Genomic DNA, 14,762 nt, shown 5'->3' with positions numbered 1-14,762 from the left:
TCTGATATAAAAATGAGTCACCTGCATTTCTTATATTTTAACACTGGGCAGTTCCAGTTCTCGATGTCCATTGTCATGCAGGCTATGGCTCCATCACAAAGCAAACATTCACTGTAAAAAGCAATTAGTAACTTTAAAAAAGTGAATAAAACTGTTGCCTTAAAAACAAGTTGACTTAAACTTGTTTGTAAACTTTTAAGTGTACTATAAGGGTGCACATATTCTACATTTAGCTAAGTTTTTAATAGGCTAATGCAAGTGTGGTTATTAGTATGAAGGTGGTTTACTTTTGTAAGACCCGTAAATAATTAGTTTGTGAGAGAAGGAAAGAAAGGAGCAAGGAAGGAAGGAAACAAAGTCATGTTGTGGCTGTACTCAGACTTTGGGCTCTGCATTAAACCCACGCAAGTACAAAGCAGTGAACACACACAACAACTCAATTAACAGTTCTTCAAAAAAAAAAAATTGAAAAAAAACGGTAGCACTATATAGTCTAAGGAATATTTCCTATATGTTAACAACTGGCTTATTTACTGCTTGTTATTAAGATATTGGCTGTTTATTAGATATTGGCTTCACCTAGTCATACCCAATACCTAAACCAAACTACTACCTTACTATTAATAAGCTACAAAGTAGTAGTTTATTGAGTTAAAGGTCTAAGTTAAGGGTTTATTATTAGTGAGAATTGTACCTTAAAGGGCTCCTATCATGTAAATTTAACTTTTTTAAGCTGATTGGACATAACTGTGTGTAGGTATAGTATGTCCACAGTCATTTAGGAGTGATGCAAACACAAGTCTCTTTTTTAAAATTCCTGACGTTAAAATATGATTCAAATCCCAGCAAATGTAATGCCCACCACAATGGGATGTACACTGAAAAAAGTGTTGCATGCAGAACTGTTGCAAACAATTTGTTTGTGTTTAATTTAAACAACCAAATTAAGTTTAGTAATGTTCAACTTAATTTGTTTGATTAAATTCAGCCCAAATAAATTGTTTACAACCTCTTAACATAAAGAAATTGAGTAAATCCAAGGAATCATCTTTGAATAATTTTTTTCAGTGTAGCAGTGTGGTTTTCCCCACTCACTGAATTGACTGAGATGAGCACATTAACATGTCTCAGTAGTAATGTATATGAACATGTCCACAGAACATGATTAGCAAAGAAACGTTCGAGGTTACTAAAGTAACCCTTCGTTCCCCGAGGAGGGGAACGGAAGCACTATAAGTGGATTTGATTGTAAAATCCACGCATAGGGAGGTTCGGTTCAGAAGCTACTCGTCTGAAAGAGTATTGAATGGGCCAATTAAGAATGAATTGGCAGCGCAAGCCTGCGCAGGTGAGCGGCATAAGCAATCAACTGAGTATATAAGCTCACCTGGCGCCAGCAGACGCTATCCTTTTTAAGCTGAAGAGACTTTCAACAGCTAAGGGACAGTCATTATGGCGACGGAGTATAGTGCTTCCGTTCCCCTCCTCGGGGAACGAAGGTTTACTTTAGTAACCTCGAACGTTCCCCTTCGGGGGGAACTTCAGCACTATAAGTGGATTTGATTGTAAAATCCACGCATTGGGAGCCCATTGAAAGCGCCATAATGACTGCACCTTACCAACACCCCCGATGAGGAGATAGTCAAGCAAGCGTGACGCACCCACATCATGGGGGGCGCGGTCCTCCAACGTGTCCCTGGCCCTAATTTATCCTACTTCAACAGAAGTTTTACGGATTTATATATATTTTTTGGGAAGTCGTGAGCATCTAGATAATTCTAGGAAAATACGACAGTACGTTGGGAAGCGTGCAATCCCGATAGGGAGGATGCTGCGGAGGCCATCCGTTACCCAAGGGGGGATAGATGGCAGAATTTACATATGGACTAGCCCTAAAAAGGGGGAGTACGCATAGCAAAAGAGTGGTTAGCGGGGAGGGAAGACACGGGTCCGCCCAGGGGGGGGACTTAACCGTGGCGGAATAAGCATATGGGATCGCCTAGTGGGGATCACGCATAGCAGGCACCTTTACCCAAAACGCGGGCTGACCAGCGGGCAGACCTACAACGTAGTGGGCCAGCAAGTGACTCCTCCGCTGAGTCAGTGCTGGGGGCCACGGAGGAATCTGCAGGGCTCACCTGACGGGGAACTTTACTGACAGATAAAAAGGCGCACGTATCTCCGTGTTAGGGAAAATGGCGCAGCAAGCGTGTTTCAACACCCTACCGAATTGTTTCCTCAATCACCAAGGGTTACCTAATACCCTTGAGGAAACCGGCTCCACTCGCAGATTGTAAAACCTTGCAAATGTGTTGGGTGTCACCCAGCCCGCAGCTCTACAGATGTCTGTTAGAGGGGCGCCGCGTGCGCGCACTCTCGGGGGACGCGGCTCATCTCGGCTCTGATAGTGAAAGAAAGGCATCCACAATCTAGTGGGAACTTATTTCGGTACGGCACTTCCCTGCTGCCGACCGCTATAACAGACGAAGAGCTGCTCAGATGATCTAAACTCTGAGTGCGGTCCGGATAATACGCAAAACGCGAACTGGACAATAAGAAGGGCTGGGTCTGCCTCCTCCGAGGGCAGCGCTTGCAGGCTCACTACCTCGTATTAAAACGGAGTGGTAGGAACCTTGGGCACATATCGCGGGCGGGGTCTCAGGACGTGAGAGAAGCCAGCCCAATTACAGGCACGAGTCACTGACCGAAAAATGCCTCCGGGTCCCCGACCCTCTAATCGATATCAACGCGACCAGCAGAGCTGTCTTCAGGGACAGAAAGATACTGAGTCGAGGATCGAAGGGATCTGACGCGGCTTGTGTAGCGAGGGCGAGATCCTAAGAGGGCATGAGAGGGGGCGGGGTGGATTAATTCGCTTAACGCCCCTGAGGAACCGGATGATGAGGTTATGCGTTCCCACGGTGCTGCCAGCCACCGCGTTATGAGAGCGGAGATGGCAGCCACGTAACCTTGAGTGTGGAGGGCGACAGCCTGCTCTCCAACTTCTCTCGGCGTAAAGAAAGCACAACGCTGATCTGGCAAATTACGGGGGTCTTCTCAGCGAGAGACACACCATTCAGTGAATAGACTCCACGTCAGGGCATAGGCGCGCTCGGGGAGGGGGCTCTAGCCCGAGTGACGGTATTAGTCACCGCAATCGGAGGTTACCTAAGTCTTCCTCGCGTCTAAAAATCTCTTCAAAGATCGGCGAGGGTGCCAGGTGGTGCCCTGTCCCTGAGAGAGTAGGTGCTCTCTCGAAGGGACTGCCAGGGGAGGGCTATCGCGAGGGAGAGCTCTGACATCCAGGTCCAGTTGAGCCAGAGGGGCGCAACCAGCAACCTGTTCCTCGTCCTCCCTGCCTTGCACAGTAACTGCGCGAGCAGGCTCACTGGGGGAAACGCGTATTTGCGCGTGCCCCGAGGCCAGCTGTAAGCCAGTGCATCCGTGCACTCGGTCAGGGAAAGAACAACTGGCAATGAGCGATCTCGGGGGAAGCAACAGATCGATCTGGGCTTCCCCGAATCGCGCCCATATCAGCTGAACAGACTCGGGGTGGAGTCTCCATTCTCCAGGACGCAAGGCTGCCGTGAGAGCGCATCGGCTGCACGGTTGAGCTTGCCTGAATATGAATGGCATGCAGCGATTTCAGCCGCGGATGACTCCAGAGGAGCAGACGGCGGGCGAGCTGAGACATGCGGCGAGAGCGCATACCCCCTATACGGCTGATATACGCCACCGCCGCCGTACTGTCCGTCCTGACCAGCACGTGTTGCCGCTCCAGCACCGGAAAAAAACGGTGGAGAGCGAGGAACACTGCCAACAGCTCCAGGCGATATGCCAATGCAACTGGGTACCTTTCCACAGGTCCGCAGCCGCATGCCCGCAACGCACAGCCCCCCAGCCCGTGTTGGAAGTGTCTGCTGAAACGACAACAAGACTGGACGCCTGTTCTAGAGACACCCAGGCCTGTAGGAACGAGGGGTCGCTCCAAGGGCTGAGGGCGCGGCGACACAGCGCAGTAACAGAGACTCGGTGTGCGCGCGCGTGCCATGCGCGTCTGGGGACTCGATCGTGAAGCCAGTGCTGAAGTGGTCTCATATAGAATAATCCGAGCGGCATGAAGCGGCTGCGGATGCCATATGCCCCAGGAGCCTCTGAAATAGTTTCAGTGGGACCACTATTTTACTGTCGAGCTCTCTCAGAAAGTACAGCATCAGCTGAGCGCGCTCTCCGGAGAGGCGCGCTGCCATGGTGACCGAGTCCAGCTCCAGCCCGAGAGAAGAGATCCTCTGCACGGGGGCGAGTTTGCTCTTTTCTCGGTTGACCTGAAACCCCCACAGGTGGAAGTGCCAGAGCACTTTGTCTCTGTGCATAATCAACTGCTCCGAGAGAGGGCAAAAATCAGCCAGTCGTAAAGAAATTGAGTATGCAGATGCCCGCGAGCCGAAGGGGCGCTGAGGCACCCTCCGCGGGCTTGGTGAGGACCCGCGGAGACAGAGAGAGCCCGAAGGGGAGGGCTTTGTATTGCCAAGCTCGACCTTCAAACGCAAACCGCAGAAACTGTCGGTGGCGAGGAAGAGTGGAGACATGGAAATACGCGTCCATCAGGTCTAATGCTGCAGACCAACCCAGAGGACGAACGCACCGGAGGATGCGCTTCTGCGTGAGCATCCTGAACGGCAGCTTGTGCAGGCAGCGGTTCAAAACGCGCAGATCTAGGATTGGCCGTGACCCACCGCTCTTTTTGGGCACGATGAAGCGTGGGCTGTAAAACCCGCTCTCCATCTCGGCTGGAGGGAGCGGCTCGATTGCATCCTTCGCCAGGAGGACAGCAATCTCCTCTCGCAAGACAGGGGCGGACAGGGGGCTGAGCCTGGTGAATACACACCCGTGACTTGGGGGGCCGTTTCGCGAACTGAATCGCATAGCCGAGTCTGATTGTGCGTATGAGCCACCGCGAAGAGCTGGCCCGCGCTAACCAGGCAGGCAGAGCTCTCGCTAATGGACTCATCGCTACAATCGCTGACGTACCAGCAGTGGGGCAGCGCGGAGTGGGTGTGCTGATCCGGGAAGCTCGCAGGTCCCACGGAAAAGCTGGAGGTGAGATATTTGCTCTCACTCCAAACCCGAGCTCCGGAGGGGAGGCTCGAGGGGTGGGAGAAAGGAGACCGTCCTCCCAGCGCTCGTGAGCCACTGGCGAAACGCACCGAATCTGCAAGCTAGAAAGCATAGCGTCCCAGACTGGCAGATTTCGGGCTGTCACATCTGGGGAAGTGAAAAGTGCCCTTTCATAATGTTTTCATGGCAGTAAAAAGTGCCGTTGGAAATGGGGCCCCGCCCTCCAGCGGGGAAAGAGCAAGTTCCCTCTTCTCCAGATGGCCTGTCCCAGGGGCGCTTCGCGGTCCGTTGCCGGACTTAGCGGCGTTCTGGGCAGGGGGGCTGCCTGCTTCCGAGGTGCCCGACGCGCTCGCTTCGCCGGAGGCGTGTGCGGGGGCGGAGCAGCTCTCGTAGGCGGGCGCCTTCGGCGAGGAGCAGGTATGAATGGCACGGCGGGCGGAGCGGGCTACGGACCGCCGATAAGACATCACCCACCAACTGCTCTCTCACCGCCTTGAATTCCTGGGTGAATTCACAGACAGTGTCGCCGAACCTGGCTGGGGATATGGGGAAGTCAAGAAAGCGGACTTTGTCGACTTTGCGCATATCAGCCAGGGGTGGCGCTCCTGGACCACTAATGTGGACATCGTCCTCCCCAACGCACACGCAGCGGACTCAGTAGTCCGAAGAGCTAAGTCGGCGGCGGTGCGAAGCTCGTAAGCCTGGGTTGGACCCACCCTCGTGCTGCTCGGCCAGCGCCTGCGCTTGGTAGCGCTGGTAGGTGGCTATCGCATGCAAGGCGGAAGCAGCCTGGCCCGCAGCTATGTAAGCTCTAGCTCCGAGGGAGGTAGATAACTTACAGGCTTTGGATGGGAGACGAGGCGGACCCCGCCAAGAAGAGGCGCCGCGCGGATTTACCGCCATCGCGCACTCAACCTGAGGAATCGCCACATACCCCCTGGCTGTTTCACCGTCAAGAGTGGTTAGGGTGGAGGAACACACAGCACGAGCAGAAAAAAGTGCTTTACAAGACCGCGTGAGCCTACTGTACACCTCCGGGAAGAAGGGAACGCCCCTCTAGTCGGTCTGGCCGCGGAGCTGGGGGATAAACCATCTCCAACCCACGGCCGAAGCAGCCCGGGAAAGCACGGCTAACATGTCCGTTTCAGGATCCGTAGTGACAGCGCTCACCAGCCCGAAGGGGGCGAGCGGGTCTGGATCATCATCGGACAATGAAAGCCCACCCTCCGATGCCGCGGTGGACATCTGGTCTCCGGTGTCATCGGGCGTAAGGGCTACCATCTGTTAGACGGATCGCTTCCCCCGCCCGAAGCTTGGATAGAGCGCTTAGAGGAGCGGGAGGTCCGCGGGCCCGTGGGCGACGGATTATCTCTCGCTGAAACCCTCAGATCTGCCCGAGTGCCCGCTGCAGAGCAGGGGACAACTGGGGTGGTTCACCCTTTTCCAAAGGCTAACCGCGATCTTGCGCAACAGTCATGGCATCGCAATGACGACATGAACTGCCCGCGAGCAGCGCATTAACATGCTGGACCCCCAGACATCCAACGCAGTGCCCGCGCCCATCATCCGAGGACAGGAAACCACCGCATCCAGAAACGCACAGTCGGAGCGCCGTCCTGATAAGGACGTGCTGCACGACTGTGTTGCTCTTTCTGTGAAGTTTGCAACTTTATACGCACCGCTCTGGAGGACCGGACCCAAAGAACGCCAGGCAAGGGAGAAACCTTGCTCGACCGTCTGCCACTGCGTGTACACACTCTGGACCGGGAGAATGCTCTCGTTCGCTCAGAATCGCTGGTCACAGCAGGAGGAACCCTCATCGACTCGATCAGAAAGTCTCTGAAGCGAAAAGGATAGCGTCTGCTGGCGCCAGGTGAGCTTATATACTCAGTTGATTGCTTATGCCGCTCACCTGCGCAGGCTTGCGCTGCCAATTCATTCTTAATTGGCCCGTTCAATACTCTTTCAGACGAGTAGCTTCTGAACCGAACCTCCCTATGCGTGGATTTTACAATCAAATCCACTTATAGTGCTGAAGTTCCCCCCGAAGGGGAACTGGAATTAAAAGATCTGTTCCAATTATCTGTGATCAGCTGCACCTCTAGATTGAGTGTTACAATTGTAAGTGTAAGTGTATTAACACAGTTAATGTATTTAATAAAGAAATGTAAAATCTCTGTGTAATTCATAATCACTGGAATCACTACAGCTGCATAGTGTCAGTAAAACTATAAACGAAGATGCTTTAATTATACAATTGACCCTTCGCTAAGCCACACCTGAAAACCGCCGAAAACCAATCATGACTTAGCAACCGTAGCTATGCACGTCAAGCTTTGGAGCGAGGAGCAACAAGCTGCAACGTAGGCATATGGATTGTGCAAATATGATCCCCGTTATCCTGAAAGTTTGGACTGGGTAGTGGAATTTTTTCCCATTTCAAAACCTAAAACCCAAAGGGAGAAATGCCAGCGTGGACCAAGCTCTGTGAGGGGCGCTAAAGGAGCAGAGTTAAATTGGTTTTGTTTTTGATATTCCTGACATATTCAGTAATAGATAGCAATGCCGCACACACTTCTTACCCTGAAAAGATCTAAACTGTGTTTCCTACAAAAATGCAAAGCAGGTTATGTTTCCCAGCTTTCTTTTTCTTTTCGCTCGATATTATGAGCACTGCTTCGTTTAAGCCCTCGCCATAGTAGTCATAGTAATAGCAATCATATTTCCATCTGTTTCAAGCTATGAATATTTAAAATTAACTTACATATCAACAGAACAAACCAAGATGTCATCACAAACTGAGCTCTTGAGATCAATATACTTCACCCACAGATGTTTTTCAGTCATTTATAACCCTCATGTCCATGTCAGAGCTACAATTCACTGATGTTTTTGTCGGTCTTTTAGAGATTTAGTCATTGGTAACAGCGTTATACGAGGTTAGTGTTTGCTTTTATATTTGGTATCTGATTAATATTTGCTGGTAGGGACAATCTATTTGTTCACTTCTGCTATTTATACTTTAATTGGCATTTCAATTTATTTATTTTTTCCACCTAACAGCAAATTAGAATAGAAACTATATAAAGAGCAAACAAACATACTGACAGTTATAGGTATTGTACATTGTTATGGGTCAAATATTCGGCACAAATCCATCAAATTTCCCCTTTCTGCCCTTTTCTATAAATGATGTACAAGCACTGTCCATGCGTGTTTCCTCACTGGTTAGTAATGCTATATTTCATTGCACAACAAAAGTCTATCAGGCTTTTTGGCTAAAAAAAGGGGGAAATAACGGTTTAAATAGTTATTACTAGATTATTTTTAAATGTCACCTATCCTGCTGTGCATGAACTAAGCTGTTGAATGGTCAACGTATGAGGTAGCTAGGCTAACCTAACTTCAATTTTGATTAAATTATTCTCTAATCGGTTGCCTATTTTGTCATGAATATCCCCCTGTAATGCATACTGCAGTCCTTTTTTGTCTGGCTTTCTCAGATATCTCACCTCTTCACCAAAAATTACTAATTATATTTCTGGCAATGTCTGACACCCGAACATACATACTGTAATAGACATGACAGGCACGAAAGCTTGACAGGCGTAGCAACAGTAACTAAGAAGGGCGGGGCTTAGCGATTGTGGACATTAAATCAGGTTTATTTTGTACAATAGCATAATGGACATCCATACAACAGTGCACATTAACTTGTATCCTGCCACATTTGCTGCAAGTAGACATGCAAAAACAGTGCAAACTTAAATGTGTGTGTGTGTATGTGTGTGTGTGTGTGTGTGTGTGTGTGTGTGTGTGTGTGTGTGTGTGTCATAGATATATACACTAGATGTCGCCTGGCCTATTGTTGTCTATTGGACGGAATGCGTCGATAGCGCCGCCATCTTGCTACAGGGTAGCGCTCCTTTGAAATGAATGCGGGACCAAGGTACAGTGGAGGACTGTGGCCATCCAAAGCCAGAGATATACACATATACACATATATCTATGATCGGGAGTTTTCCTGGATGTTAGTGTGTAATTTTTTTTTCTAACTACGAAAAATTATAATTTTACATCACTTTTCTACATTGATGGATCAGTGACCGCATGGGCATTCCTGACAAAAAGCTTGTGTAAAGTCCCGCATCTTCACGTAATAACACTGTCTTGACTAGTGCAGTTGAATGACATATGTCCTGGGAGCACCGTACCAATGTGGCGGCGCTATTGACGCATGCTGAGGGTCCCTATGCGATATCTAGTGTATATATCTATGTGTGTGTGTGTGTGCGTGTGTGTGTGTTTGTGGATTGCAAATTGTGGATCATTGCAGAAAGGCTTGAAAAAACTCCGCAACAAATACATCAAATAATCATTGGAAAATGTCCTGGTTGACTCTTACTGTGATATTTTAACTAGGACTTTTAACTGTGTCTCTGCTTCATTTGTGTCTGTCTTTGTCACTGTGCTGTTTATCTGATGTGACACAGGAGAAACAGACAGATATGGTGGAACGATGGGCAAGGAGAACCAGCTCATTTTCATTTAAATGGGACCTATTGTGCAAAAATCCATTTTATGAAGGGTTTGAGCACAGTTTGCAGCAACAGTGTGTGAATATAGCCAGCAGTATGATAAAATGTATTTATTCCATTTTTTTTTATATTCACACTTTTCTCTGATCGCAATATTGACATTTTTAGCAGAGTATAATATATGATCTGATGTTTATTTTAAGCTGAAACATAACATAGACTTCTCCTACATCAAATAGGATAAAATAGGAGCTCTTTAAAATAAAGTGTGACCCATTGTTTTATTCTACATAAACGACTATAAATAACCTTTTTTTATTTATGTAAGAGTGAAGGCTTGAGTTTCCTGCTACATTTTTTCCCAGGTACAGTTTGACATGATGCACAGAGACATCTGCTGAAACTGATGTATAAAGAGCCATTCTAGATTCTGGAGTCCATGGAAAATACTTTTGCCCTGACATAGGTAGAAGCTTGCAGAGCATTTCAACTGACTGCCTTAAACCACCTGGATCAGCTAAATGAAATGGCCGAAGTGGATACCTGACCTCTGTCAATCCAGCTGCAAGTTTGCTGTCTGAGCTGTTCCTTATGACAGACTGCTGTGGATGAGCACTACAAGGGCAGAATGACAATTTTAATATTATGCAAATAGGTAATATTAACTGCTGATAGATAACATAAACTTGAAATACATAAGATGTCATAGCAGTGTTTCACAAAACTGGTCCCTATTTTTTCTAATAAGCAACTAAAAAGTTCTGTCTGGTCTTTTATCAGGTAGACATGCAAAATTTGCAGAGAGATGGGAGTACTTTGTGAGACACATTTTTAACCACTGTATTATATAATTGATTAAATTGTACTGTTTTATAATGTTACAAATTGTACATGTTGTTTTAATGTAACACTGGTGGTTACTGTACATTCCCGTTTAAGAACGATAAGTAATTTTAATCTTTTATGAAGGTTGATGTTGCTGATTTCTTGGAATCTTTGTGTGCAGATGTTGGCTGCAATGCCTATGCCTGTTACAGCAAGGCAACAGGTTTATGACACTGGGATATCTGGACACACTTTACAAAACGTTTCCATTAGTTAATTTTAGTTCACGTGTTTACAAACATAAATGAACAAACATGTACAGCATTTATTAATAATCAGCATTTTCATAATTTACAAATGCATTATTAAAATCCAAAGATGTGCTTATTACCATTAGTTAATGCACTGTGATCTACCTTTATTTAAAGTAACTCATGTTAACAAAGATAAATACTGTGATAAGCATATTGTTTATGATTGTAAACACATAAACTAACTTAAACTATTGAAACCCTATTATAAAGTGTTACCAGATAGCTTTGGGACCATCCAACCACCTGATCCAGAAAGTGTTGGCTGACAATCTAAATATATTAAATCACATCCCCACTATAGAGAGAGAGCATTTTTTACGACAAAATTTCAGTGTTCCCTAGAGTCCCCCTGTCTGCCATTTTTCTTCTTCTTAATATTATTATTAGTATTGATTATTATTATATATATATATATATATATATATATATATATATATATATATATATATATATATATATATATATATATATATATATATATATATATATATATATACGGTTTCTCCCCTGACCTGTCTTGAATGTACCTGTTGGCGTAACGCCTTTTTGAATTAACCTTGAAGGTTCCCCTGGAGGAGGGGCTCAGCTGTAATCCGTGGGGAGGCGGAACCTGACGCGTGATGTCACAGCCTCGTCATCATCAGCTGCTATAATCAGCCTACTCGTGTGGTGATTCCCAGTGTACGAGGGTTTATTTCTGAACGTCTCTCATCCCCGTATCTCTGAACATATTTACATCTCATCCAGGGGTTAGAAGAATAGCACTAGTCCAATCGGAACCATGTCTGTAGCGGGACTGAAGAAACAATTCCACAAAGCCACTCAGGTAAGATGCAACGGTACATGAATTCAGCATTCTGTTCTGTTGACCATTACGAGCCTGAAAATGGGTTTGCTGCAGTGCTACAGCAGTCAGAACAGCTTGTGTCCTGAATCGTAATGCGGCTCTTCACTCTGAACAGCGTGTGCTTTATTCAACGCACCGTAATATAAACAAATGAAGGCACTATATGTTGCCATCGGGCTAGTCGCTGTCAAAGCATTTCGTTCAGATGTTAGGATGAAGGATGTTCTGTGTTTTTTTCCGTGCTCTTATCAGCACCGTTGAAATGAAAACGCGTGAACATCAATATTTTAAGATGCGTAGATAAGGGCTGTTACATAATAGCTCATATCCTTAAATTGACCTCGATGCCCTCTAAAGCAGTCGTGATGCTGTGACACTTTAAATCCACGATGCCAAAGCCACCACATATAGGCTTTAGGTCCAATTTTATGGAATTGGAATTTTTGCCATTTTATATATATATATATATATATATATATATATATATATATATATATATATATATATATATATATATATATATATATATATATTTATTTATTTATTTATTTATTTTCATATGAGCCCCCTAAATCTGGTTGAATTTTAATTTCAACTATTATCATTATTTTCTGTGTATGTGTAAATTTCTGTATGTTTGTGTCAGTGGACATAAAACTAGATTTAATCTCTGGTTACCTTGTAAGGCTGCTTTACTCTTGGTTCTGTCCATCTAGTGTCCTTGTTTAAAGATTCACCTTGCATTAATAGAGGAATGAGAGATGCATGTCTAACTGGAATTTTGTGCAGACATAATTTGGGATTAAAATTATGCCATTTTGAAGTATACAATCTCAAACGCGGAAAAACATGACTCCAGCATCCCTTTACATTGTTCTTAACATGAAATTCTTTGACTTGCATAGCTGCCTGACATTAAACAACATAATCTGTCTCATTTTGACCAATCAGGCTGTGACATCATCAGTGCACGCTGCAGAGTGGAGAGGGTGGCATGACTCAGAGCTGCTCTGTAGAACAGATGGTTCCTCAAACACACTGCTCCATCTCACAGCTTGCTGTGTACTTTATACACAGCCTTCTTGCAGTCGTGACAAAATATAGTGCCTGCTCTGTGAAATGCAGAGGCAGGTTTAACTAGTTTTACCTCCATTATTTATTCTTGGAAATTTAATTGCATAGTAAATACTTGCTTGTATTTGAACCATAGGTTTGCCCATTACTAACCAAACAAAATAAAATGTAATAAAAATAAAAACAAAAACTATAGCATTCAGATTATATTCAAATTGTGTACCTGAATAGGCCATGAGAGACAACAAGCATTTGTTTATAAGGTATTTTGTTCATGAGCACTTAGTTTTAAAATGACAAACAAAAAAAACAAAGCATTTCCAGCACTCTAACACTTTAGTTCACACCATCTGGCTTTTTAGCCAATTGTGATTTGTTGCACAAAACTGAGGTGAGATTTCATGAAAACTGTCTTTGACTATTCTGTTTGGCTGTATGTAATTATGCAGAGATTTTGTAAGTGTCTTATGAAAGTGATTTTTATTTGAGTATACACAAAGACCACACACACACACACATTCTGTTTTCATCAACTATGAATTTATTTTGAGCCTATGTACAGAAAATGTCATTTCTGTTTTATTACATGTAATAGATGAAAATTATGCAATCAGAGAACATCTTTCTTGATTTTTTTTTTACCATTGGGTGTTTTGAAATGGTTGATCACATTGTCACAAATTCGTGTTGTTGTTTTTTTCATTTGTGAGCAGTAGTGTACTTGGACATGTAGAGATTTCTTTAGCTTCTATCTCTAGGTTTCTTTGATGTAAGGCACTATTTATGCATCACAGCGCCTGTCCCAAACATGGCTGATGTTTTTTTCTGCTTTCCCCTATTACAAATTCTGGACGTTACTTACTGCAGTGCACACATTTTTCTGTTGAAGTTTTTGTCAGCTGTACCACATACTTGGCAGGCCAGTGTTTTTAAAATGACCCTAAACAGTGGGACATTTTACCACCTAAAGAATGAGATGTTTTTCCCTTACAAATATTAAAATATATTATTTTATTGTTGTGTATTTTAGCACATCGCTTCCTGCACTTGAACAGTATGTTCAAGATTATCAGTAAAATGCTTATCAAAAATGCTAAGTAAAATGCTAAGTTATCAGTAAAATGCTAAGTTTTTAAATGCTAATCAAATTGTGAGCTGTCTATTGTCCATCTTCACAGAAATGAAGACTGTTTCAAATTGTAGAGAGCAGATTATACACCCTCCTAAAATAGTACTTTCAGGATGGAATGCCTTTTGTAGTGTTAAATAGGTGAGCCTGTTGTAAGGTGAGTACATAGTCACTGAAAAAAACATGCACTGGCAAGCTAGTTAATAGTACAGTGCCTAGTGCAGGTAACTGGTGATCAGCCCCTATCTGGCCTCAGGAGGAGATGGCTCCGGTTCAGAAAATGCAGCAGTGCTCAAAATGGGTAAAACATTTGTTCCAGCTGATTTACCTCAGATGGCAGATTTAGTTCCAGATGGCAGAGGGGCAAAAGCCTCTGAGAGAGAAAGGCCCTGCACAGTTTGGTAGAGAATAGAGAAGTAGACATTTGTTAGTTTTAAAGTGCTTTCACCCATATACTAACTTATATTATTTGGCTATAAATATAGTAATTATAACAAATGATGTGTTAACGGTTAACTAACTCTATCTATTGTTGCAACACCAAAACATAGAATATTCAAATTTTATAAGCTCATTAACTTTATATCATAAGCCTACTATCTTTAAATGATTTCCTAAGCCTACTTTGGTGATAAGCAGTTGTTTGTTCTTTCCTGGAACCAGCTCATTTGTTTTGTTCTAATCTCCAGCACCTACAGGATTTAAGTCTATGCAGAGTCAGTGTTAGAATTAATTATTTCAAATTTTGCATGTTCTCATGTTCAATTTTAGTACAAACAGAACATAAATATTATTTTTTTAGTCTTTTTAGAAGACTTTTTATTTTTATTCTCAACACGCAGTATAAGAGAGAATGGTGAAAGATTTTCAATTTCATGTTCACATGAGAAAGTTGATATCGATAAATGGTGATGCAG

The 14,762-nt window shown here is 44.4% G+C and overlaps 1 protein-coding gene across 3 annotated transcripts in view; it reads left to right on the top strand.

Moving 5' to 3' along the window:
- sh3gl2a (SH3 domain containing GRB2 like 2a, endophilin A1) overlaps nt 1-14,762 on the top strand; it is a 527,445-nt gene that overhangs the window by 471,060 nt on the left and 41,623 nt on the right. The window contains exon 1 of one of the 3 annotated variants that reach the window (XR_015475596.1): nt 11,474-11,621. The exons of 1 other annotated variant lie outside the window; for it this stretch is intronic. Coding sequence is in view for 1 of the 2 variants with exons in the window: in NM_201116.1 (NP_957410.1) it covers nt 11,577-11,621 (45 nt within the window). In the remaining variant the exon portion in view is untranslated. 3 annotated transcript variants of the gene reach the window in all.

This window comes from Danio rerio, chromosome 1 (assembly GCF_052040795.2).
Source record: "Danio rerio strain M-AB ecotype USA chromosome 1, GRCz13ab, whole genome shotgun sequence".
Taxonomy (NCBI): Eukaryota; Metazoa; Chordata; class Actinopteri; order Cypriniformes; family Danionidae; genus Danio; species Danio rerio.
Note: the sequence above shows the minus strand (reverse complement) of the source record. Positions and strands in the feature narration are given on the sequence as shown.